A 27,031-nucleotide genomic window follows, 5' to 3' on the forward strand; every position below is an offset into this window, starting at 1 on the left:
GAGTGGTAATTTCTAGGTGGCAGGAATATGGTGTTTAATTTCATTTTTGCTTCTCTGTGATATGTAACTTTCTAGAGTGCACCTATACTTTTTAGCAATAAGAACAAAAAGAATAAGAATAATGAGTAGGAGTCTAAAAGTGCAAAAATGAGTGAGAAGGTTCCTATGGGCAGGCAGTGAAGCAGAGCACCCACTGAATGCTTCACTATATGCATTACATGCTTCACAGGAATAGCCAGTGTTTCACAGCTGTGATGGTAGTCCAGGATCCTGGACTGTTCTTTCATCCATTGTACTGCCCTCAATTGAGGGAATTTGATTCCTGAGCAAGCCGTCCCCAAACAGAAGAGTTTTCTGGGCCATTTCCACCATCGAGTTCCATGCAAAATAGCTCTCTCTTCTGCTCCACTGCCTGTGATCCCATAGAGCCACTAGGACTTGTTATTATCTGAGATTTTTTATTGTCTTGGTGAAGAACCAGAAGAAAAGTTCTCAGGTTCCTTCCATCCCCATCTTTTGTCGCTAATGTTATTGTCTGGGTATCTAAAGGTAAGTGAGGAATAAATAATTTTAAGAAAGCTGGAGCTCTTCATTTTGTTTCTGGTTTCAAGTAGCTTTGAGGCAAAACTGGGTTATAAAATAGAGATTATACACCTTAATTGGGGTTTTTGAAATTCAAAGGCAACAAACAAATGGGGAGGTTTAGAGAGGACTCAGTGTGGCTGAGCCTAGCTGTACACCAAGGTCTGTCCAAATCTGCATACCAGGCTCTTTTTTTGCAGTTAGGACAAAAGGAGAAACACATTTCAAGCCCCAAAGTGGATCTTGATAGTAATCCTGCTTGGCTAGAGCCCTAGTCAAATCAACCACACATCAAAGTCACCCATTTTTTTCCTTCTCTTGATGCTCTGTGGAACCCAGTCTTAATGGGATACCCAAAACAAAAGAAAACAAACACCCAACCATTTAAATAAGCCTACAGCAATTTTCTTTAGAATTTCAGGTGATAGTTACTTGATTGTAATTTCATGTCAATAATATTACAGTTTTGAGAGTAGTTCACATCCTTGATTTTTTCTTTTCCTTTTTACCATCTTCCTCTTCACTAGAAGTTCTTCAACTCATAAAGATAATATACACAATTTGAGAAAGACTTTCATTTAAAAGCAGCAATAACAATAAAAATTGAATGATTTATAGCTAGGAATTATCTTCTGTCCAACCCTAAGACTAAACAAAACACATTAGATTATCTCTGAAGTCTCTTGCAGCTCTAAAATTCTTAACTATTGAGAGTGAGACCAAATTATGATTATCATGTATTTTAAGCACTTGTGCTCCCTCTAGAGGGACAACATATAAAAAAAGAAAATTCAAGTTGTTCATAGTGGTTCTCAAGAGTTAAATTTTGGTGTTGTTTAAATATAAAAAGCCCATTAGGAAATAATTGGGAAAATCCAATTTTAATTAAATATATTTTTTAAATTGTAAAAGCTGCAATTCTCCATAATCATACCACTTTAACATGATTACTATTTCTAATTTGAAATATGATCATCTAGTTTTATCTGCTATGCAATACATATAAAATGTTGCATCCTGCTTTCTCCCCTCTTATTGTAAGCTTTTCCATGTACTAATATTGTTACCATTATATTCATAGAGTAAAACTTAATTCCTCCTGTTGCTGGACTGCTAGGTTTTTTTCCAGTTACTCAATTACAACTACACTTAACATTTTTACACATGTAGCATTTCCATATTTGGGTCATGTTCCTAGGATGACTGTAGTAAAATTAGTGAATCAAAGAATATGATCTTCTTTAAAAATGACAGCACATAATTCTATATGATTTCCCAAGAGCAAGAAATCTATGCAGCCAAGTATAAAGACTACAATTTCAGCAAACCCTCCTGGCACTAGGTACTACTGCATTTTAAATATTTTAATAATTCTGTGAGCTATAAAATGCTATCTCATTGTTCTGACTTGCATTTCCTTGACTTGTAGTGAGATTGAACTTTTCCCCAAATTTATGAGTTTTATTTCCTCTTTTAAGAATTCTCTGTTCATGTTCTTTACACATTTATCTTTTGGAGACTTGGTGTTCTCTCATTTATGTGAGCTCTTACCATCACTATCACCACCACCACCACCACTACTAACTAGCAATCATTTATCATAATATGTCAAATACTGTGCTAGGAGCTTTGCATATATTCAATCCTTGCCACAAGCCTACAAGAAAAGAGATTGAGGCTCAGAGAAACTAAGTTACTTATCCAAGGCCAAGTAGATTTGGATAGGTACTTTCTACTACATCTCTGCCTCAAGTAAAGATACAGCATATCTTTAAATAACAAAGTTCTTAACCATTCCAAAATTTTCCCCAGCCCTGTCAGCCTTTTTATTTTAGCTGTCTTTTGACATACAGAAAGAGCATATAATACTATAACTAGCAAATTCTTTTCAAAGCCAAACATATCTTGGCTTCAATTAAGTGTCAAATAATGGCCACTTCAAGTAATAAAAAGATAAGATGTAATTGGCCTTCTTTAAAATAAATAAGAGTCTAGATTAATATTTTCCAAACTGCTATTCAGTTATTCCTATATCATATATTGACTAACTTTCCTTTTCTTCATTGATTTGTGATGCATTCTTTGTCATACATATTTGACTTTGTCTGTTTCATTGATCTCTTCTTTGTACAATAACGCATTGTTTTAATTACCTTATCTTTATAAGAAGATTTAAAATATCAGAACAATCTTTCTGCAAATAATGTTTTTTTTTAAATAGAAGTTTTCTTCCTTTTTATCCTCCAAGTGAACTTTAGATTCATTTTTTCAAAGTATGCAAAATAGTTTTTCTTTTAAAGAAGGAACTCAAAGCAGTAGAGATTTTGATTGGGTTTACATTTCACCTATAATTGACTTAGACATAGTTATTTTCATATTTAATCTTCCTAACCAGTAATAATCACCTGATTACCTTTTTAAGACATATTTTATATTTTTCAATAGTTTGTATTCTTATTTCACAACTGTCACTACATATCTTATTAAGATTATACTTAAACTTATATTTATTTTTAGTTGTTAATGCAAACAGTATTGCAAGCTACTTTTTATATAGATTACTGTTGGTATACTAAAATGTTACTGAATTTTATACATTTTATATTGTCATATTTATAAGCCCTCATTTATTTTAATAGTTTTTCAGATGATTCCTTTATACTTTCTAGATATACAATAATATCAGTTAAGAATGCCACTTTTCTTTCTTCTTTTTAAAATTTTGCATGTAGAAAAGAATTAACATGGTAGGTCTGAGATTGCTATCCTGGTTGGCCCTTGGATGGTGTGGTGGTTTGGAGCTGTACGTACCCTAGAAAAACAGTTCTTAAACTTAATCCATTCCTGTGGGTGTGACCCCACTGTAAGCAGGACTTTCTGATGAGGTTACTTCAGTTATGATATGACCCACCTCAATCAGGATGGATCTTTATACTATTACTGGTATCCTTTATAAGTAGAACAAAACTCAGACAGATAGAGAGAAAGCCACAGAAAGTAAGGAACTAAAATTCAGTGTAACTTGGAAGAGAACTGAGAGGCCAAGAGAGGCCAAGAGAGGCCGCCACGTGCATTGCCATATGACAGAGGAGCCAAGGATCAAGGATCACCAGCAGCCAGTCCCAGAAAAAGCATCGCCTTGAAGATGCCTTGGTTTGAACATTTTCCTAACCTCAAAACCATAAGCCATCAAAATGCCATTGTTTAAACCAATCCATTGTATGGTATTTGCTTGAGCAGCCCAGGAAACTGAAACAGACGGTGACGACAACTTGGATTTCAACAGAATTCCCACCATTTTCTAACTGATAAAGGGTGGTTTCTTAGGCTTCAACTGTTTGTGGAAATGATATGGTTTATGTGAACACTTGCTTTCCTTCTGGGAGTCTGGAATTTTGGTACATGCTAGACGGAGGGCGCCTACACAACTAGTCCCCAATAAAAACCCTGGGAACTAATTTTTTATGAGCCTTCTTGGTTGACAACATGTCACACATGTTGTCTCAATTCATTGCTGGAGGAATTAAGTACATCCTTGGTGACTCCACTGGGAAGAACTCTCTAAAGGTTGCATCTGGTTTCCTCCACACTTTGCCCCATATTCTGTTGCTCTTTGTTGATTTTCCTTTGTATCTTTTCCACTAATAAATCATACCTGTGAGTGAAACTACTTGCTGAGTCCTGTGAATCCTACAAAATTCCCAAACCTAGGGTTGGTTTAGGGTGCCATGACACAATTTGTAATGCTTATCTCCTCTTGATGGTACATTTTGTCAAGTCTAGGTATCATCACAAATGGACTCATTTTGGAGGGGGTGGAGATTCAGATGCTCTGCCCCCTCCTCTCATATGCACTTCTTCCCTGGGGCTCTGGAGAGCAGAACTTGAAACTTACTGGTACCTAGTAACTTCCTACAATTAAAAAAAAATTCTTCAAATAAGGTCATGTGCAAAGTTTAATTATAAAACAGACAAACGCAAGATCGATCCGGCTAGAATGGGTGTGAGGAGCCCAGATTCCTGCTTCCTTGGCTCCTTCCTCTCCCTCCTCCCACCCCCTGGACCTTAGAGCCCTCTGAGGAACTAGAGCTTAGAGCGGCACAGTTCGAAAACCACTAGAAAACGAAGGATTAATATCCCTATATACAAAGAATCCTACAAATTGATAAAAAGGCAAACAGCTCAGTAGGAAAATGAGTAAAGGACATTAATCAGTAATTCACAGATGAGGAATTGCAAGTTACCAACAGGCATGCAAAAAGGTCCACATTCTCACTAGTATCAGGGAAATACAAAACTGAAACATTTTTCACCTATCAGATTGGAAAATTTTTTAAAGACTGATAATGCCCAGTGATGGCTAAGATATGGGAAAATAAGCATGTCATAGACTACTGATGAGACTGTCAATTGCTACAATGTTTCGGGAAAGTAATCTGACAATCTCTATTAAAATAAGAATGTATCTGCCCATTGGCAAAGCAATCTCATTATGGGAGATCTAGCATATAGAAAAAAAAAACGATATGTAAAAATATCTGTACAAGGATGTTTACTGCCTCACTGTTGGTAGTGGCAAAAGTAACCTAAATCCAATCAGGGAAACACTTGACTAAATTATGATTCTTCTAAACTACAAGGTATCTTGCCATTATTGAAAAGAATGAATTAAATCTCTATAAAATGACTTGGATGGTTGCCTATGAGCTAGTGTTATGTGAAAAGAAGTTGCAAAGTAAATGCTGTTATCCCATCTTTGTACTAAAAATAAGAAAAAACAATATATTCATATCTAGAGAAAGGCATAGATGGATATATCTCAAATCATGTTAGTTACTTTGGGGAAGGGAATCAGAGGGAACCAGCCAGGAGACTGACTTTTCCTGATTACATGTTTGTGTAGTTTTGCTATGGTGAGCATGCATTATTTTTTAACCTACATTTTTTATTGTAAATTTAACATGTATACATAACAGTGATAATTTTCAAAGTATGATTTAACAAGTAGAGAGCAAATTTCAAATTTACAATTTTAAATCTTTTTTAGTGTCATATCTTTTTATCTTTAATTTTGTTTTATGTTATTTTCCTGATTAAGTTTGTCTTCCTCACCCCCTTCCAAGAATCCGCTTTTAGTTTGCTTATATTTTTCATATTCTTCCATTTTTATTTTCTTTATCATTTTTACTTCCATTTTTGCTTAGGAAATGGGTTCCTTTTCTAAAACTGTGAATAGTTTGTCTCTCTTTTTTAATATTAAAAGTTCTTACGGGCATGCATTCACCAGCAAAATACATGTTGATTACATCCTATATATTTTTACATTAACCGAATTTGTTTTCATTATTTACCAAATAATTTTATTTATTTCATTTAAGCAATTCTCTCTCTTTTCCCATAATTGCTTGACAATCTGAAAACCTACAAGAAGTTCTGTTTCAGGTAATGTAGTAGGCTAGACTATTCATACTAATCCTCCAGTTTAAAACAACTAAAAAAACTATAATTTTTTTTTTTTAATTTAAAGTCTAAAGAAAGAGGTGATAAGACAGTAAGAATGTATTAGGCCAAATTCTAAGTGAAAATGGGAAAGTGAGAGAAAAGCAAAACACTAAAGTTGCTTTTGCCTCTGAGGACATATGCCATTTGGAGAAATTTGGGTTATATTTTTTCATGTCCTCACAGGGCCCACAAGTCCAGAAATTAAAGCCCAAACTATGCCAAAGGTAGGCATTTCTAATAGAAAACCTTCCCCCATAAGACTAGGATCCTAAAGGGCTACACCCTCAGGTTAAGAATGAGCTAACCCCACCCACTAGCCCTCACCCTCAGAGAACAGTAAGAAAAACAAAAGTCCTTTGATTCTGAGCAGTACAGAAGGGGAAAATAAAATAAAATAGAAACTCTATCCACAAGAATTTATAACCACATTCTGACAGCCCCATGAATTTGCAACTCAATTCACCTCACCTGATGACTCAAAAAACCTTGGGCCAATACACTGGAAGCTTTATATCAATGCTAAATTTCCTAAACTTGATAATTGCACTTAAGGTGGATACATAATTGAATATCCTTGTTCTTAGGAAATGTACATGGAAATAGTAAGTGTTCAAGGAGCATGATGTACACAATCTACACTTAAGTGTTTAGCAAATGGATAGACAGATTGATAGATCAATAGAATGAAATGTGGCAAAATGTTAATATTGGTAGATCTGGGTATCTGGGAGGATAGTGGTATGCTGGAGTTATTGGTATGAGGTTTATATTATTTTTGTAACTGTCCTGTAAGTTTGAAAGTATTTCCAAATAAAAAATTTTAAAAACACACCTTATGCCATGAGTTGATTGAAAGTAGTCCTATGAATTGGCTGAAAGTAGTTCTGGATTGAGTACTCTAGGTACCTGATGAATGTGAATCCTCTCTGGAGAAAGCACCATCATCTTAGGCCACAGAAAATATTAGAAATAATTTTCAAAGGATAAGTTCATATGAAAAACAACCAATTTCACCAGGAATTAAGGCATCATAAGCCAGAGACAACAGAGAGCAAACAATGGCTTCAGGCATCCCCCATTACCTGAATCTTCATTTTGAATACCAGGAATAAAATAGATTTGAATTCATTAGAATTTCCACACTACACAAAATTTTACCACATACCATCCAAACGTCAATAACGTAATATTATGAAACTGCTGAAATCAATAAGTAAAAGGCAGATGAACAAAGTGAAAAATGGGGAAAAGCCTTGAACAGGTTCTTCACACAAAAGGACATGCAAAGGCCAGTAAACATACAAAAAGGTGCATGTTTAGTTTCTCATCTGCTAAAACAAATACCATACAAGGGGTTGGCTTAACAACAGGAATTTATTGACTCAAAGTTTCAAAGGCTAGAAGGCTTGCTTCCTCCCAGGATGGATGTCTCTGGCTGGCCATTGATCTTTGGGGTTCTTTGGCTTATCCATTACATGGCAATGCTCATGGAGGCATCTTCTCCTTTCTATTCCAAAGACTTCTAGCTTATGGATGCTCCTGCGGCTTCCTTCACATATCCAAGTTCCTTCACATATAAGGACTTCAGCCATAGTGGATAAAGGCCCATTCAGTTTGGGTACGCCTTACCTAATAACATCTTCAGAGGTCCTATTTGCAACTGGGTTCACACCCATAGGACTAGAGGTTGGGATCTGAGTGTCTTTTGTGGGGGACGTGACTCAATTCCCAACAGAGCCCATGAGGAATATGCACATTAAAACCACAGTGAGAAATAATTATACACCCCCAGAATGGCTAAATTGAAATAGAAAGACAATATGAAGTATCGATGAGCATGTAGCTCAATTAGAACTTTCATACACTGCTGAAGTAGTACAAATTGATACAATCCACTTTAGAAAACTGGCAGTATTTACTAAGGTCAAACCTTATGACCTAGCAATTCCATTCACAGTTATATCCTTAACAGAAATGCATGCATATGTTCATAAAAGACATATATGAGAATATTTATTACTATTTGTAATAGCTCCAGTTGGAAATAACTCAAATGTCCATCTACAACCTAATAAATTAATACATTGTGGTAAATTCATACAGTGGAATACCATGCACTACAGCAATGACAACAAAATATAACTATCTGCATATCATAAATATCATAAGCATAATTATCAGTGAAAGAAACCAGTATATATGGTATTCTATTTATATAAAGTTGAAAAGCAGGTAATTTATGGTATTAGAAGTCAAGAAACTGGTTACCCTCTGTGGATGGAGTTAGTAGCTAAAAGGGAACTTCAGAAGGGTCTGGGATCCTGGTAGTATTCTGATATATGATCTGGGTACTAGTTACTTAGGAGTGTTTACTCTGTGAAAATCCATTCCACTGTCTACTTATAAGTTGTATACTTTTCTGTGTGTATATTTATACATCAATAAAAATTATAAAACCTTTATAAAGAAGACCTAAGTAAACTGAGAGAAATACCAAAGTGAAGAATAGATTCAGTGCAATACCAATTAAAATCCCAACAGTTTTTCTGTTTTTGGTGGAACTTGTCAAGCTTTTTGTAAAATTTATACAGAAACACAAAGCACTAATAATAGCAAGGCACACATGAAAAATAACTGGGTGGAAGAATTTAGTATACAAGGTAGGTATCATAAAACTTCAGCAATCAAGACAACAGACCAATGGAATAGAGACTAGAAGTGGACATTTGGAACTTTGGTCTGTGATAGAGATGATATTTCACATCAATGGAGAAAGGATGAACTTTTTAATAAACAATACTACAACAATTGGATATTTGTATGGTAAAAATACAAAATTGGACATCAACATCATACCACACAGAAACTAAATTACAGGTAGATTAAATCCAAGAGTATAAGGCCAAATCATAAAGCTTTTATAAAATAATATAGAAAAATATTTCATGATCCTAGGTTAGGAAAAATTTCTTAAACCAGCCAAAAATGAAAAAAGTTTTCTAAATTAGACTGTAATGAAATAAAAGCTGCTATTCTTTAGAAGTCACCCTAAACAGAGTGAAAAGACATTACAGAATTGGGGAAGATTTTTGCAACATTATCTAACTGACAAAATAATAGTAAGCTGGACAACTACAAATTGATGAGTCAGATAATATATATATTAGAAAACCTAGGCAAAAGACTTGAATGGCTGCTTCATAAAAAAAATAATTTCCAAATGGCCAATGTACGTGTGAAAAGGTACTTAGCCCAGAATGGCTGCAATAAGAAGTCTAACAATACAATTGTTGACAAAGGTGTGGAGCACTGGAAATTACAAAACATTGCTGGTAGTAAATTGGAAAACACTGCTTTTAATATAGGAAATTTGAAGATGCTCATATTCCACAATTCTGCAATTCCACTCTTGTTATATGCCTTAGAGATGCTACTGCATATGTCCAACAAGAAACAAGATAAGAAAAGTCAAAGCAGCATTATTTGTAATGGGCACATCTGGAAACAACCCAAATGTTCAAGAGTATGTGATATATTCACTTAATAAAATATTCTTGGGCAGATAAAACATGTGAACTACAGCTACACATACAACGTGGATGAACCTCACAAACATTATACTTAGTGGATGCTGTCCAGATCTCCTTTTCTAGGCCAGAGCACCCATTCTGTGAGTACTGGTTGCTAATGGCTCACAGGTGGCCCTTTCTCTGGAAAATTGCCTTTGGCCAAAGGGTAGCCATGTCAATCAAAATTAGCGCACACACACACACACACACACACACACACACACACACACAGTACACTCTGGCCAAAAACTGACTGACTGACTCACAAGTGGCCAGCTCCCAGTCTCAATGAAACCAAAGCTTTGGTGCAGTTCATGCTCCAGAGTTCCACTTGGAATGAGACCTCATCCTTGCTTTCTTCACTGCCTGTCTCCTGAGAACATGAACTCAGCAAATAACATGCACCCGAAACCATGTCCTAGACTCTGCTTCTAAGGCGTCTGGTTTAAGGCATATTGCTAAGCTAGAGAAAAAGACCTAAAAGAATACATTTATTATGATGCATGCATAGGTGGTAAAATAAGAGCAAAGACACGCTTATCCCAAAAGTCAGGACAGTGTTCACCTGTGGGAGGAGGGAGGAGTTATGATCAGGGAAGGCACACAGGGGCTTCTGGATACTGGCAATGTTCTGTTTCTTGACTCACCTGGTATTTTACATGGACATTCACTTTGTAACGTTTATTTATACTGTATATACATGTTTTATGCAGTATTTAGTTCAGGAATTGATACATACAAATACATACAGAAATTGATAAATACAAACATTTTCCAAGTAATTAGAGAGCTTTTTGTTTTAAACTTAATAGAAATATATTTTCAAATCAGAGAAAACAAATTGTTCAATTTCTGCTTTCTTAAATTTGAGATTTTCCTTGTAGCCTAGTATACAATCAAGATTTGTAAATAATTCAGGTATCATATTAGTAAATAAGATGTGCTATGGATTTGTACACAATTTGATATCCATTAATTTAATAGAACTGATTGTATTAGTTATGTATGACTGCAGAACAAATCACCCCCAAATTTAGCAGTTTATTAAAACTTACCTCATGGTTAGCTGGGCCTCTCTCAGGCTGCAGTCCCGGTGTTGGCTGAGGTTGCCCCAGGGCTGGACTCAGAAGGATCCATTTCCAAGATCAACCTGTCGTGGCTGGAGGATTCAGTTTGGTGTGGGTTGTTGAACTGAGGGCTTAGGTCCTCGCCGGCTGTCGGCCAGAGACCTTCCTCAGTTCTTTGCCATGTGAGCCTCTCCACAGGGCAGCTCACAATGAGGCGGCCGGCTTCCGTTGGTGCCACTCCTGATCTGGACTGTAGCATCCCAGATGTTCTTGGCTGGATTCCACTCATTTGCAGCAAGTCTCCAGGTCCAGCCCACACTCAGGGGAAGGGATTACACAAGGGCACGAATACCGGGAGGCATGGATCCTTGGGAGTTATCTTAGAAGCTGCTTGAGACAATGCTATAACTCACTAGCTGGCTTCTCCTATGTGGCTTTGGAGAACCATTAACCATTATTAAATAGCCAAAATCCTAGTATACAAATCAACTTCTAACTGTCGGAGATTCTGTCCTTATAACATTCAATGTGGGGCTTGGATTTGAAACGCTGATCATTTTCTCTGCCCATAACATCATTTTACATATGGCCTGTTTCTCTCACAGTCCCTCAAGCCTCTTGTTGAATCTCAGTTTTTGCTGCTACGGAGAATGACTGTATGTCTTTCTCAAAGTGCCTCTAAGGCCCTCCAAGTTAATTCTAGGTCTGCATCCTAGCCTATGTTTTAAAACTGACCATCCTAAGCATACCCTGCCTATTTGATAAAAATCTGAGTTTTGGGTGGTATGTCAACAGAAATATAGATGTTTTTTGTCTATGTGATCTACCTTTGATTGATGGTGGGGCATGAAAATCTTCTATGACAAAGTTTTTTTTTTACAGTATCTCATGTTTTTACTGTTTTTCCCTTTGTACTTTTATTGCCATGTTTGTTATTTGATCAAAATGACTCAATGCTGGAATGTATTACCACTGAATGTATCTTTTAACTACATTATTGACTTTTAACTTCTTTTAAAAACTGCCTTAATTCTGCTTTGCCTGAGATTGCCTTTTGTACACAGTTGAAGGATTGGTCTTTGGTCCCATTTTTCATCTTCAGCCCTTTTAGGGGGTATTTTACTTTGGTTCTGCCTCTAATAATCAGTAAATCCTTGTACTTTGTGTTTTTAACCAAACTGAGAACTCTGGTTTTTAGTTTGGGGGAATGAAAGAAGTCTTTGTCAATTCATGATGAACTGTGTGGCTTGGCATATCTTATTTTGTACTCGTAAGAAACTGATGTTGGCAAGCTACCACCTCCATTGTTGGCCCAGGTGTCTATACAATGTATTACAAGACTACTCATAAACATCATTTATCTCTGATTTGACACTGTTGCTCTAAAATGTACACCCCATAATGTAGCACTTGCTAATATTTTGCACTACATTGTATTATTTTTAACTTCTGGTTTATCTTTTCTTTCTGAGTAGATTCTAAGCACTTTGTATGCATTTAAAAATCATTATCAGGCTCTATATGTTTGACTTAAAATATATTTTCTTATCAGATTTGACTCACTGGTTTTGGCGCAAGTGCAAACAAATGTATCAAGTTTAATTCCTCTCCCTATATTTGATTTCATACACTCTGTAACCCGAGCATGAGGGGTTCAAAACACCTTCACTGCAAATATTGTTAAGACTGAACTGACTCCTGTGTGCTTCTTTAATTATCTGGAAGACTGAAATGTTCACCTCGTTATCAGAGGAGGACTGCCGGTTTGTTTCAATGAATTAGGCAATTGTGGAAAGGCAGGGAGAGTAAACCCTAATTCTAGCACCATCCGTTACCTATTACACCAGCTTTCCATAAATAAAGGCGCATTGGGAATACCCGGAGAGGCAATTCTGGCCTAGTTCATGAAAGTAATTAAGAGAGAAGGCATGAAACATTCTGCTCCTTTGACCTTATTATTTGTTTTAAGAACGTTAAAATTGCCTAATAAAAAAAAACTTTAAATATTGTTAATTTAGTTCATTACACCTTGCTATTTCCTGAAGAACACTGAAACATTTGTGTTAACTTCTAAAGTCTATGACAGTAGGAAAAATGTGGAGTGATACTCTCTCCTGCTATTATTTTCACCTAAGAGAAAAATCCTTACATGCGGTAAGAAAATATTCCTCATCAGATACAGAGGAATCTTTGACTAACTTATAGCAGCCTCTTATTGAATATAGTTATTATGTTTTGGGGGAAGCACATCTTTCTCTCTTTCTCAATTATGTTTATTGCCCTTCTACAGTATATATGTTAGTTATTAGGAGAAATGAAAAAAAAAAAAAAATAGGTAACTATCTTGTCCTCATGGCTTTTAAAGCCTGGAAAGGAAGATGAAATGTGTACTATTTTCCTGAAAATATACAGAAAGTTCAAATTACAAACATTTAAAAATAGCTTTACATATTTTAATGGAGATTTCTATCCTTTAAAGAGATGAAAAATATTCTTAAATCCCTAATGCAAGCTCCCTTTAAACACAATATTTGATAATATTTTTGTGGATGTGCTTTAGTTTATTCTCTCCTTTAACAAAAGAGCTGTCCAGCTTAGGCTCAATAAATGCCTGCAGGAAGCTAAAGCAGCAGCAAGTGGAAGAGAGCATCCTTACTTCCAAGGGTCAAAGGAGCTGAAAACCCAGGTCTCATCACTGACATCAGCACTTTGAGCATATGACAGGATCACTGGAGGGCTGCTTGTTTATAAATGTTCTAACTGCCTGAAGAAAATGAGTTAAATGTTATGGGAGTTCAGGTGTGCGGGATTACCTGCAACTGAAAAGACCTGAGAATCAGAGTTCAGAGAAGCATTATAAATGGAGTCTATTGCATATCTTCTTTCCTTCCCTCCCTCCCTCCTTTGTTTGTGTTTTTCTTAGACATGTTTTACATGGAGCAATCATTCTCAAACTTGAACATACATCAGAAACAACAGGAGGACTTGCTAAACCACAGACTTCTGGCCCCACCACAGGAGATTCTGATTCAGTAAATCTGGAGTGGGGGTGGAGAATTTGCATTTCTAACAAGTTCCCAGGTAATACATTTCCAGGTGATGCTCATGCTGCTTATTGGGGGACCTCCCTTTGAGAAGCACTGGTGTGGAGCACAAAGATCTTCAGTTAAATGAGCAAAAGGAGAACTTTGTATGGCTAGTGAGTGTCTGGGGTCATCTGTGCTTGGCATCTGTGGGAATCCTTCTCCCCCCTAGAGTTCCATGAATGCCTGGTCAAATCAGCCCTTGATGAATTTTTGGAACTAAACTAACAGTCCTCATAGTTAGACCTTCTTTAACTTGGTGGGGAGTATATAACTAAAATCCACAGTAGCTGCAACGTTCTGTGGGAATGGTTAAAAAAAATAGAGTAAAAAAACTCTTTTTCAGAATTTCTTTTTTCCTTTCTTGACTTGTTCCTGAGTATATTGAAACTAAGAAGCAGAAAATGGCTAAATACATGCAGCTCAAAGAACAAAAGGCATGACTGATTCATAATTGGTATCCTGTCAGCTCTACCTACTAAAAAGCTGTGCAATTCACCTCTCGCTCTCCACTGCTTGAGTTCAGTTGTTCCTTGCCTTTTTCCCTCCCTTGCTGCAGGGTACCCCAAGACCTGCATATATGGAGCATCTGTGCCCCCTCCAAGTAGGAAGATCATGAAAAGGGACCCCTTCCTCTGAGCTAATGCAGCTGACAGTAAGTTGAGCAGAGCTGGGACTGTATTTCACCCCCCACTCACTTCCTCAGTGGAGTGCTGTGGTCCAGTGCAGGTACTATACAGCTGTACAAGGGCAGCCTGGAGGACAAAACCCGGATCCATAGATGAGTCTCAGACCTTGAGATCTAATGAAGTTTTCCCTGCTGGGTTTCCAAATTGTTTGGGACCCATGACCCCTGTTTTCCTTCCAATTTCTCCCTTCTGGAATGAGAATGTTTATCCTATGTCTGTACCTCCACTTTATATAGAAACAGACCACACCCGTAACTGATTTTGATGAGACTTCGTACTTAGCATTGTTACTGAAATGACTTTAGGCTTTTGGGATGTTGTGTTGGAATGAATGTATTTTGCATGTGAGAAGAACATGTCTTTTTGGGGTCCAGACATGTCCCCCACAAAAGGCATATTCAGGTCCCAACTCCTGGTCCTGTGGGTGTGAACACATTTGTAAAAGGGACCTCTGAAGATGTTATTAGATAAGGTGTGCCCAAACCAGTGAGGATGGGCTTTAATCCACTCTGGCTGAAGTCCTTAAAAGCGAAGGAAATTGGACATGGGAAGGAAGCCATGGAGCAAGAAGCTGGAAGTCAACAGAGTCTGGAAGAGAAAAGAGAACATTCCACCATGTGCATTGCCACGTGATGGAAAAGCCAAGGACCAAGGATTACTGGCAGCCAACCCCAGAACACGACAGTCTTCAGGGAGAAAGCATTGCCTTGTGGACGCTTCAACTGTTGACTTCTCTCAGCTTCAAAAATGAGCCAATAAATCCCATTGTTTAAGCCAACCCATTGCATGGTATTTGTTTTAAAAGCCCGGAAACTAAACCAGATGGTATATCTTCATTTTGTATAAAAAGAGAAAAGGGCAACTAAGTCCATGAATAAACCTATTCAAACTTGTTTAAAGTTATACAAACGCTACTAGAACAGTATATAAAAACCCACACTCTGAAACTGCAAGACAATGAAATACAGCTGGCAACTGTTGATTCAAAATCAAAAACAAAGCATTTTGCTTTCATGTGAAGAAAAATAATTCCTCCTGAAAAATATAAAGTTATATTTATTGATTTATCTGGGGATTTTCAAATTATCTTGATGATTATTGTAATACACCTTACAAAGGAGCACACAAAAAATATGTACTTCCTCTGATCACAAAACACATATATACCCATATATTAAACATAAAATTTATAACCAAACTTTGAAAACAACTGCATTTTCCCCATCATGTCATACTTTCAAATAATAATTGGTATATGCCTAATTTGTTTTTTTTCACAGTTTTGCTATAAAATTAAAATATATATATGTTAATACCATCTCTGATATACTGGAAAAATCTGAGGTGGAAAAAAAAATGGGGTTGCTGCTAATCTGGAAATAAAGTAAACAGTATTGTCTTTGGAAGGCATTTCTGGATAGGGTCTTGAACCCGCAGTCTGGGGACTATTCAATTGTAGCCGGCTCTCTATCTTAGACTTTGAGTGTGTCAGGCTACAAGGGGCCGCTAGAGATGCTGAAACCCCTCAACTGCCCCCATCTGTTCTTTTATTAAAGGTGAAAGCTCTTATCTGCCAGCTGGGTTTATTCTCTTGTTCAGTTCAGCTCGCAGCCTCATTCTTTCCACTCTTCCCTCTAAGTCATAGTGTTGCTAACCTTTGTAAACTTTTAAATATACAATTAAAGTGCTCAGTTGTGCTTTTCTCAGCCATATCTCCTGCTCTTTTCTTTTTTTCAAGTGCAGCTCTCAGGAACCTTAATAAGATCTCACTTGTCTTACAAAGAGAGTATGGCTGCTAATAAGAAGATACTAAGGTAGATGCTAAGGATATCACGACCACCCTCATCTGAAGATGACCGAGTCTTGGGTGGGCTTTACACTGTGCCAAATGCCTTGGTGCCTCAGACAGCCAAACTTAGTAAGCACAGCTCTCTGGTAAGTCACACATCACTGTTTTTCAAGGCAGCATAACCCCACCCCCCAAAATCCATAAATGTGATAAGTCCATAAAATGAAGTTTCCAAAAATTGAAACAACATTTTGTAGCCCACTCCTATGGACACACCTGCGTCACTATGCAAGAAACTGGACTTCAAAAGATAAAAATTCATTGTTTTCCTCTGGGTTACAGTCCACAGTTACATCCTGCCTTGCATCTATTTATCATTTAGCCTCTCCTCATATGCCAGATGATGGCTGGGGAAAGCCCCTCTGTGTTAGATTCTCCAGGGAAACAGAACTGACAGGAGATAGATTAGGTAGGTAGGTAGACGGACAGACAGACAGATAGATAGACAGACAGATATAAATACATAATGTAAGTATTATGAGGGTTTTTTATAGTAATTGGCTCACGTGACTGGGGAAAGGCAAGTCCAAATTCCACAAGGTAGGCTGCAAGCTGGGAATTTGGATGAAGGTTTTTGAAGAATTCCCCAGGAAAAGCTGGTTAGCTGAAGTAGAGATGGAAATTCACGCTTCTCAATGCTGAAATCGTCACTTCTCCTTTTAAAGCCTTCAACCGACTGGATGAGACTTCTCTCACTGTTGAAGGCCATCTTCTCAGTTGATTGTAGAAGTAATCAGCCATAGATGCAATCACTTACTGATGATTTAAATCCATGGAATATCCTTTCAGTAACAACCAGGCTGGCACTTGCTTGACCAAACAACTGAACTCTTTAACCTGGCCAAGTTGACACCTGAATTTAACCACACACCATCCAAGCTCCTGACCTGGCTATATTTCCCATCTTGCTTTTCTGGGGGGCATCTATAATTCAGACTATACATAGATACATAGGTAAAGAAAATAAATTAAACAGGGGCAGTTATGATAAGAAACGATCAGGTTTCGCTAGAAATGAATAGGATAAGACAAATGTGCTTTTTAAGAATACCCCCCACATAATTGTAGGCAGCAGTGATGTTTCTACTATATTTAAATAAAGGACCCTAGGTCTCAAAACCTCTCTAAAAAATTAGAGACATAAAGTGCAAACATTAGAACAATGAATATCCTTACTTTAAGACTTTAAACATCTACAAGATATAAAATTTTAGTTACTGTTAATAACAAAGAATGAGAAAACACACTACACTGGTTATTGAATACAGAGAACACCTTACTAAGATAGATCAAATGCTTTTGAAAATACATTTGGATGCCTTGTTATGGGAGCTTTCTTCTGAGAGTTTAAATTGTAAGTTTTATCATGGTTTCTTGACAGCTTACCAGAGAGTGTAAAATACTGTCACAGACTGGATTCCGTATTAGTTCCGCAGGAATTGCTGTGCCAATTTCTATACATAAGTGGTCTTATGAAAATCCTGTGAAAAAACATCCGAAATACTGATGTTCTGAAAATGATGAAAATCCAGGGGTCCACAATTGAAATCACAGACAGAAAACGCAAGGCTCGGAGGTCTTCAATTTCTTCCGAGTCTCCGTTTTTCTGGTTGACAGCTCTAAACGCCCGATAGTAAGCACGAATCTGTTTTGAAGAAAAAAAATCCCATTACAATAAGAAAACAGCGATAGCAGCAATAAATTCACTTATTTCTCTTTGTAAACATTTTTTTTTTTTTCTGTAAGAACATGGCAGCTTGGCTTGGAATATTTATTTTTGACAGATTTATAAGCAGCTAAGATCACTTCAGCTGATGTGTGGAAGTCAAAGTGAGAAGTCTGGAGGGTGAGGACTCTTGTGTATTGAAATGATATTAATGGTCTTGAATCCCAAAAAACATTGTAAACATGTTGACCACAATTAGAATGTAAGTAAATAGAGAGAAACATATTTTTGTGGTAAGTGATAACCAGCCATATGTGCGAAGAAATGATAAGGACTGGCATGATGCCAGCCAGGTGGGGCAATCTTATATAAATCAGGTACAGACGCCGCTTTGGTGAGCATCAGTTTGATGCAGATTGACACAGGGTCACTCTGGCTCCCAGATTCAAAGCATGTGCTGTGCTGCCAAGAAACTCAGTGCTCACACCAATGGCTTTGAATCTTCCACTAAACGCCCCAATTGGCTGGGGCCTCCAAGCCATTCCTTGAAGATATCTGCCTGCAGGCCAGTGGCTCTCAGGACGATGGATTTTTTTTTCTTGTTTTTTTTTTTTTAATTCACTTTTATTGAAATATATTCACATACCATACAATCATCCATGGTAAACAAACAACTGTTCACAGTACGATCATATAGTTATACATTCATCACCACAATCTATTTCTGAACATTTTCCTTACATCAGAAAGAATCAGAACAAGAATAAAAAATAAAAGTGAAAAAAGAACACCCAAACCATCCCCCCATCCCATCCTGTCTGTCATTTAGTTTTTATCCTCATTTTTCTACTCATCCATCCATACACCAGATAAAGGGAGTGTGATCCACAAGGTTTTCACAATCACACTGTCACCCCTTGTAATCTACATTATTATATAATCATCTTCAGGAGTCCAGACTGCTGGGTTGGAGATTGGTAGTTTCAGGTATTCACTTCTAGCTATTCCAATACATTAAAACCTAAGAGGTGTTATCTATACAGTGCATAAGAATGTCCACCAGAGTGACCTCTCGACTCCATTTGAAATCTCTCAGCCACTGAAACTATTTCGTCTCATTTTGCATCCCCCTTTTGGTCAAGAAGATATTCTCAGTCCCACGATGCCGGGTCCAGATTCATCCCTGGGAGTCATATCCTGCACTGCCAGGGAGATTTACACCCCTGGGAGTTGGGTCCCACGTAGTGGGGGAGGGCAGTGAGTTCACCTGCCAAGGTGGCTCAGTTAGAGAGAGAGAGGGCCACATCTGAGCAACAAAGAGGTACTCAGGGGGAGACTCAGGCACAATTATATGCAAGTTTAGCCTCTCCTCTGCAGTAATGAGCTTCATAAGGGCAAGTCCCACGATTGAGGGCTCAGCACATCAAACCGCCAGTCCCAACATTTGTGACAACATCAACACCAGTCAGGACAATGGATTTTAAAGACTCTTTATCCTCCACCTTTAAATGTGTTGTGTGCCCTCGACTTGGCTATTAAGCGTTGGTTGTGTTGGCAGCTTGTGATTAAGCCAGCAAATAAATTGCATTGAGCATTCCAACTAGAGTCATGCTGAATCTACTTTTATGTGCTAAATTCACTCTTGATTTTGATCTCTTTCAGTTTGTTACAACAACCACATTTACATGACAGGGACAGACCTAGGATCAGAGTGGAATCTGGGGTAGATCTGGGAGACTCAGTCTGATTAAGTCCCTGAGATTTTCTATGCACTGTGAGCACTGCAGGTCCCTGCCAGGTCATGCAGCAGAAGAACTGAAATGGCTTAAATCAGATCCATGGAATCTTTTACAAATGGGGTCACCATGTTTCCATAAATGCAGATTCTCTTTCCAGCTAGTATCCTTAAGCCCATACTTTTTTCAGTTCTCTTTTCTTTCTTCTGCCTGCTTCCTGACCTTTTTTATTAGTAAGCTCAGAAACAACATTTGTGAAATGTCACATGTATGGAGACACAAATGAAACAGAAGCTTATAAACGTAATCTGAAGCTTCACGTTACTGTGAAGAGATGGGAAATACTCCAATGAAAAGACAGAAGGAGACTTGCAGAAGGAATCGCTAAATTCTTGCCAATTACTCTGCTTATTCTTAAAATAGATTACTTTTCCAGGATTGGCATTCTGTTTTCAGGCTAGGAGAAGAAAATAAAACACGCACAAAATTATAAGCCTACTTACCTGTGCTCAAGCACTCCCACTGTCTTTATCTTCCCTTAGGTCTCTGTAGCCTCCTCAGAACCCTGCAGACTGCCTCATTCCATGGCTTTTCCTGCCATTCAGCCAACACTGCTCTCTAGACAGCACTACCACTGATTCCCACTCTGCTGGCAGCCAGCCTCCTTTTCTTGATGCCATTGCATTCCCCAGTACCTACTGAGATTCTAAATCATAATGGGACCAAATGGACCCTAATGGGACAGATAATGTGCATGGTCAACATTAGGAAGAGGGGATATGGATAAGTGCAGAGACCAGACCCATTCAGGGAAATCAAGGACCATGCTCTAGAGAAGAAGCATTTTCCCCTAATTGTTTCCTTACATTTTTACTTACTCTCATTCCTATTGAGCATTTCACTGGGCTCAGGTAATCCCATCTAGTGCACTTAGGAAGATGTCTTGAATTAGACTCAGTCATTCCCTGTATCTAGAAGCCTATCCCATCATCATTAATTAATAATACCAACAGTAATAATATTGGCTAATGGATATAAAGAACTTACTATTCCCAGGCACCATTCTAAGCACTTCAAAAATTTTATTTCATCCTCACAAAAATGCGATGAAGTAGGTACTATCATTATTCCCATTTTATAGATGCGGAAATTGACTTCATGCCCCAGTTCTACCTCCTTTCAAGGTCCACCTCAAATATTACCCCCTTCAGGAAGCCTCTTTAAGGCAGTGGCTAAGCCATTAGCTTTTAGAGTTAATTATCTGGCTTAGAATTTCCTCATTGACTGTGTGACTCAGGTCAGTTACTCTGTTTCCTCATTTAAACAGTGGGGATAATTGTAACTTCCTTCCAGGATTGCTGTAAAGTTTGAATGGGATGGTATTTGAAAACAGATTCTAGCACACAACAATTCAATAATTAGCTAGCATTAATATTTTATCCTTTAGAAGTGACCCCTTTCCTCCTCTAAAATCCCCTATGGCCCTAATCATGCTTCCCACACCAATATTATAGATTATATGGGAAGATGTGATGCTTTTCATATTTTATCTTCCCAATGGATTAGAGTGGCTTGGATGTTGTAGGTCCTAGGCTTGTACTGAATGGATAAATGGGTGACAGTAGGCTATATTCTTAATTTGGTTTACAAGCAAACACTTTACATGAGTTTGTCTTTACATTTTCCTCTTTTTTCTCAAAGTGGGGTACAGCAAAATATAATTCCAAATATTTGAGAATGCTTGAAGGATTACTTGCTAAATTTTTTAAAAAGCACTGTATTACTATGCAGTATTGATCGACGTCAATTCTATTGCATATTAAGTTATTTGCATTTTCAAGACACTCTCTTTGTGTTAGAATTGTATTCTACACCCGGCATTTTAAAAGTAGCTCAAGTTACACAAATGGGATCCGCGTGAGAAGGGCACCCTCTGATGGACTTAAGAGTCCATAAAAAAGCATGCTGTTGCCAAATGGCAAGCCTTACCTTGGCTGGACTTCTCTGCTGAGGAGAGCTCTCTTGGTTCTGATGCCCTCTTCTGTCCATTCCATCCATCACAACACCCCGGACCTCACTCTGCTCTAGCCTTTTAAATCTACTTCAGAAACTTTGCCCTGGGCTTGTCTTTTGTCTAATATCCCTTATATGCCTCTAACAGCCTGTTTGGCTAGAAGAGCATCCCACCCATTCCTTCCACCCACCAAAATGAAATACACACAAGAGTTAACTCAATATATTCTCTGACTCCATGGACTCTGGTGGATGGGATTACACAAGCTTGTATTTCTCTTTGCCTGGCTTTAAAATATCTCAACTACCAAGTCTCATCGGTCCCTGATCTCCCACCCACCACTAATGCATTGCAGTTTGCTAAGGTAAAACTAATTTTGATGAAAATGTTACATGCATTAGAGAATATGTTGCAGACTCTAAAACTCAGTCCCATATTCTCTATACTTTTTTCTTACTGTATCAAATTGGAATTTTGAAGAAAATTCTATCTATTTAAGTATCTCATTCTAATCTAGCATTATAGCCAAGTTAATAAACAAAACCATTATCCAAAAAACTTTTCACCCACTTAATGAGTTTAATGAAATACAACATATGCTTTGGGTAAGTTTATTTATTTCTTTTTTAATTTCGAAAATATTTATGTCTTAGAAGAGTGCTTCGCAAAGTGTGGGAATCCCCAATACCCTTTCAGTGTGTCTGTGAGGTCAAAACTATTTTCATAAAAACATTAAGATGTTATTTGCCTTTTTTCACCGAGAGGCTACATGAATGTGATATCATCATCATCAGGGTTAATGTCATAGGTGCTTGTGTATTATTTTGTTTTCTAGACCTCTCTAAGGTGGTAGGTTTAGGTATAAATATATGCACATTCAGAGACTGTTTGTTCTCAGTACTTACACTGTGCTCTTAAATGCTTTATTAGGTTTATCTACTGTGATCTCTAACTTTATTATCATTCAATAAATCCTTATTTTGAAATACTCAAGTTTTCCTTGCAGCCGTGCAGAAACACAACAAGAAGTGCAGTTTATCTTTTTTTGGCAGTGATTTTTAAATTTCTTAGTTTTAAGGTCTCTCTCTCTATACACATATATTTATTTACTTATATACTCCACACTATTAAGCTCTCTGAGTCCTTAATAATCTTTCGATTTATAAAGGGGTCCTTAAACCAAAAAAAGTTTGAGAATCACTGCCTTAGAATGTAATGCTATCTTCCTAGGAGGTCATATTTCTTGATGAATTTTCTGGGTCCATCAGGCAATGATAAGAAATGGAAGTAAACAGTAAGAACAGTAACACTAAATATTGAGGACAGGCAATATGAGTGCTTTTATATATATTATTTCAAATCTTCATAATTAGGTTACAAGACATTTAGTTATCCTCATTTCACAGATGAGAAAACTGGGATCAGAAAGGGTTAATGAGCTACTATCATAGCTAGCAAGATTCAAACCCTTACCAGGGTCTGATGGGAAAGATTTATCAGGGTCTGATGGGAAAGCCCTTATCCTTTCTGGATGTGAAGAATGCTTCTGCATAACTACATCTTAGGAACTTAACTTTGAAAAGAAAAATCATTTTCAAATTCATTATTTTCTTCAGTCCTCACAACTCCTTTATTATTCAAATCCCCTTAGAGGTATGTCCAAATGTCCAAATTTGGAATTTATAATGCTGCTCTCTGCATTATTCTTACTAACATATTCACACCCAGGATATAAATTTCCATACATTCAGCTACTGTCTGCTTTTATCACAGCATAGGCAAGTGAAGCTCATACTTTAGAGCATGGGTCGGCAAATGTTTTGCGTAAAAGGACGGATAGCAAAATATTTTAGGCTTTCCAGGTCGAGAGGCAAAATTGAGAATATTTAGTAGGCACTTATACAACAAGAGAGAAAATATATTCTACAGATTTTTTAAAATGAAATTCAAAGTGTAATAACATTGAGGATAATTTTTTGTAATACAGCTCTACTCATAAGAAGAAGAAAATTCTTTGTTTAAAAAAATAGCATTTGGCTTAAGTAGGGTCCAAAATTCCCATTCCCTGTCTTCAAATTGATTGCAGAAGTTCATCTATAAAAAAAAAAAAAACTTAACTTCAGGGCAAAACAACCAGCAGGCAGAATTTGGCCCATGGGCTGTAATTTGCCCACTCCTGGATTAGCAGCAAGCACATCACCTGGCAACTTGGTAAAGACTGCAAATTCTTTAGAAATTCTGGGAGGTGGGCCCAGCCAGCTGTGTTTTTTAAAAAGCCCTGCTGATAATTCTGATCATGCTAAAGTTTGAAAACCACTGCTATATGTCTCTCTCTCTCCAACTGTCTGTCTGTCTATCTATCTATCTATCTATCTGTCTGTCTATATATCTACCTACCTACCTACCCATCTAATTCTGCCTGATGATGCTACAGACAACTCTGCTCACATGCTAAGGCATTCATTTAAGAGAAGATCATACTATTTTTCACCTTCATCCACCACTGAAAGTAGCACCCAATATCGCTTCACTTAACTTTCCAATTCACAGAAGTCTTTGGACTTTAGACGATGAATTAGCAATCTAGTTTATTTAAATCTTGTTCTTGTTGAACAGCTACACTAGGAGTGGGGGTGGAGTGGTGAGAGGAGCAATACCGTAAACGTTTTCTCAGGTCTGGCTATTCCCACGTCTCTTGACGGGCACCCCAGGAGCGAACACCTTCAAAAGGATGAGGTAATTCAACCTCCACTCCACCATCGTCTCCGCCGCTCCCCACCCCCCCCACTTCTGTCCACCGAATTAGTAAATCAAAACCCGAGATAATAGCTTTCAAATCACCTGGCTTGCCAAGATAGGAACAAAACCTGTCAAGGCAGGTTATCGAAACGAGACCCTGGACTGAAGCACGCTTACACATTTGCCTGTCACAAGAGCCAGAAACAGCGGCAGCCGCTCTTCAAAATTTACGCGAGAGTGTTTCAAAACGAAAATGACATTTTTAGTCACTCACCTCAGCAAATCACTGGCAACATTATACTTTCCTATATTCCTTTTCCACGCCAATTCGCCAGAGAAGAACCCCTAAACGCCATTCCCCCATTTCTGATAGCATTAAAATCATGAGCAGGTTTAATGATTACAGAAATAAAACATTACCCTGCCAACGGGAAGGAGTAGAGGATCCGTTTACCTTTGAGGCGCAAAATAACCCAGACGTCTGCCTGGAGGGAAGCAGAGAGGAAGGGTTTCTGCCAAATGCAGAGGGTTTTCCTGGGTAAAGGGGACGCTTCCAGGCTCTGACTTTCCTTTCCTTTCTCTGACTTTTCCCCTTTTCGCTCAACAAAGTAGAACCCAACCAGGGGAGCTCGGCAACAAACCTCTTGGCCCGACGCGCTCCACCCTTCCCACGCAACAACCGTGGCCCCGACGCCCCCAGCCACCTCACAGCCTCTGCGCGCAGAAACTCACAATTAAAGGGAGGGAGCACATGGTGAAGAGCACGGTCATGAGGGCCAGCAGCAGGAGGTGATCCAGCTCCTCTAGGGGGTGTGGGGACGCGTCCTTCTCGCCGGCGCCGGGCTCCGGGTGGTCCCTGATGCCCAAACGCGGGCGTCCCCGCAGCCTCCGGTGCATTTCGTAGAGGTTGCGCATGGCGCTCAGGTTGCAAAGCACGATGGCCAGGACCATCAATGCCATGAGGCTGGCGTACAGCACCGAGTAGCCCAGCACCGACAGCGAGCCCTCTGGGTGAGCCATCTGCATGAAGCACCAGGTGCCGGGGCAGTACTGCACGAACTCCCCGAAGCCCGCGAAGGGCAGCGCGCAGAAAGCCAGGCAGAAGACGCCCACGGTGGGCGCTACTAGCACGCCCCTGCCCAGGGTGATGTGCCGTCGGTAGAAGAAGGGGTGCCCCAACGAGAGCCAGCACTCCAGCGCCATGGCCAAGAGCTGCAGCGTCGAGGCGAGCCCGAAGAAGGACATGAAGAAGGCGAAGCCTTGACACAGCGGGCTGCCCGAGATGGGCACCAGCCCCCACAGGCTCCGGTTCTGCGCGTAGGCGGCCAGCACCACGGGGCTCAGCAGGCACTTGCCCAGTAAGTCGGTGACCGTGAGACCGCACACCAGCACGTAGAAGACCGAGGGCAGCGGGCGCTGCGGACGCGGCGGGCACGACCCCAGCCCGGAGCGCGCCAGTAGCCCCAGGGCTAAGAGATTGCCTAGAAGGCCTGTGCTGAAAAGCACTCCGCCCATCGTCGCCGAGTTGCCCTTCTCCACTGAAGTGATGTTGTGGCAGCGGTACAGCGGCGGGCTCATGGCGGGTGGGCACGGCGGGCAGGAGTGGAGGTTATGGGAGAGCTAGGACTCCAAAGCCCGGGTGCGGAGAAGCAGCCCGCCACTCCGCGTGCGGCTGGGGCGGAGAGGCTGCGCTGCAGAGGAAGCTCCGCGAGTCGGCGGGTATTCCCCACCGATGACGCCTCCTATCTAAACTCTCGGGTAACACCCCTCCCGGAGGGGCGGGATGAGCAGCTGAGGTCGCTCCTCTCGCTTGCATTGCAGAGCGCCGAACAGAGGGGAAATGAGGGTTCGGCCCTGACTTCCCTGGACCCAAGGAGAGTACCTCCCGCCCAGAGTCGGAAGGAGAGAAGGAAAGTAGCCAGAGTTCGAGGACCCAAGCTAGTCCTTCCTGAGAAGCTAGAGAACTGAAAGGGAGCAGTAGCCACTAGGGAATAGCGGGGCATGAGAAGGAGGTGGGGGAATTCTGAAGACAAGAGCAGAGGGGAGGCCGAGAAAGGGCTTTTGTGGAATTAGGGGCTTAAGGAGGGGTAAAGGTAACTAACATTTGCATAGCCCTTAAACCTTCGCTCCTATTCCCTTCTAGATTCGTGCAACATGAGGCAAGAAAAATTCTCTACATTGCACAGAAAACTGAGGCCTTGGAAGGTTAAGTGATCTGTCCAATATGTTAGTTGCAGAGTTGCAGAGTTAGTTGCAGAGTTGGACCTGGAACCCTGATCTTCTATTATAGAGTCCATCCGTCTAACTTCCGCGGCCCCTCGGCCCCAAGACATTGGCCAGATTTCAAGGAAGTGGCTCCAGAGACAGTTCTTGGCCAGGATACTGGGAATCGCAATGATGGTGTAGGCACTGTGGGAAGAATATGGTTTAGAGCTCTGACATTTGTCATCCAATTGGCCTGGGCTCACTTCCTGGTTCTGCTACTGGCTGCCTGTGTGACCCTCAGGCACTTGCTTAACCTTTCAAGCAATAACA

General features: G+C 39.2%; 1 protein-coding gene across 6 annotated transcripts; it reads right to left on the minus strand.

Annotated features, from left to right (window-relative positions):
* PTGDR (prostaglandin D2 receptor) lies at positions 1 to 26,204 on the minus strand. Of its 6 annotated transcripts, none has more exons than XM_037832713.1 (3): positions 25,229 to 26,204; positions 17,728 to 17,986; positions 1 to 543 (listed from the first exon to the last, which is right to left on the minus strand). In XM_037832713.1, exons 1-2 carry the CDS (start codon positions 26,072 to 26,074, stop codon positions 17,747 to 17,749), a joined length of 1,086 nt encoding a protein of 361 aa, XP_037688641.1. In that variant the 5' UTR covers positions 26,075 to 26,204; the 3' UTR covers positions 1 to 543; positions 17,728 to 17,746. The 6 variants fall into 6 exon arrangements, 5 of the variants coding, with proteins under 5 accessions (XP_037688641.1, XP_037688640.1, XP_037688639.1 ...); XM_037832712.1 differs by lacking the exon at positions 1 to 543 and adding an exon at positions 16,220 to 17,097; XM_037832711.1 differs by lacking the exon at positions 1 to 543 and adding an exon at positions 16,220 to 17,178.
* Positions 26,205 to 27,031: the final 827 nt, after the last annotated feature.

This window comes from Choloepus didactylus, chromosome 4 (assembly GCF_015220235.1).
Source record: "Choloepus didactylus isolate mChoDid1 chromosome 4, mChoDid1.pri, whole genome shotgun sequence".
Taxonomy (NCBI): domain Eukaryota; kingdom Metazoa; phylum Chordata; class Mammalia; order Pilosa; family Megalonychidae; genus Choloepus; species Choloepus didactylus.

Coding starts and splice junctions, on each gene's coding strand:
- PTGDR (XM_037832713.1), bottom strand. CDS start 26,074: ATGAGCCCGCCGCTGTACCGCTGCCACAACATCACTTCAGTGGAGAAG. Junction 17,987..25,228: donor TGTGCTCCCTCCCTTTAATT/GTGAGTTTCTGC, acceptor TCTTCAAAACAG/ATTCGTGCTTACTATCGGGC.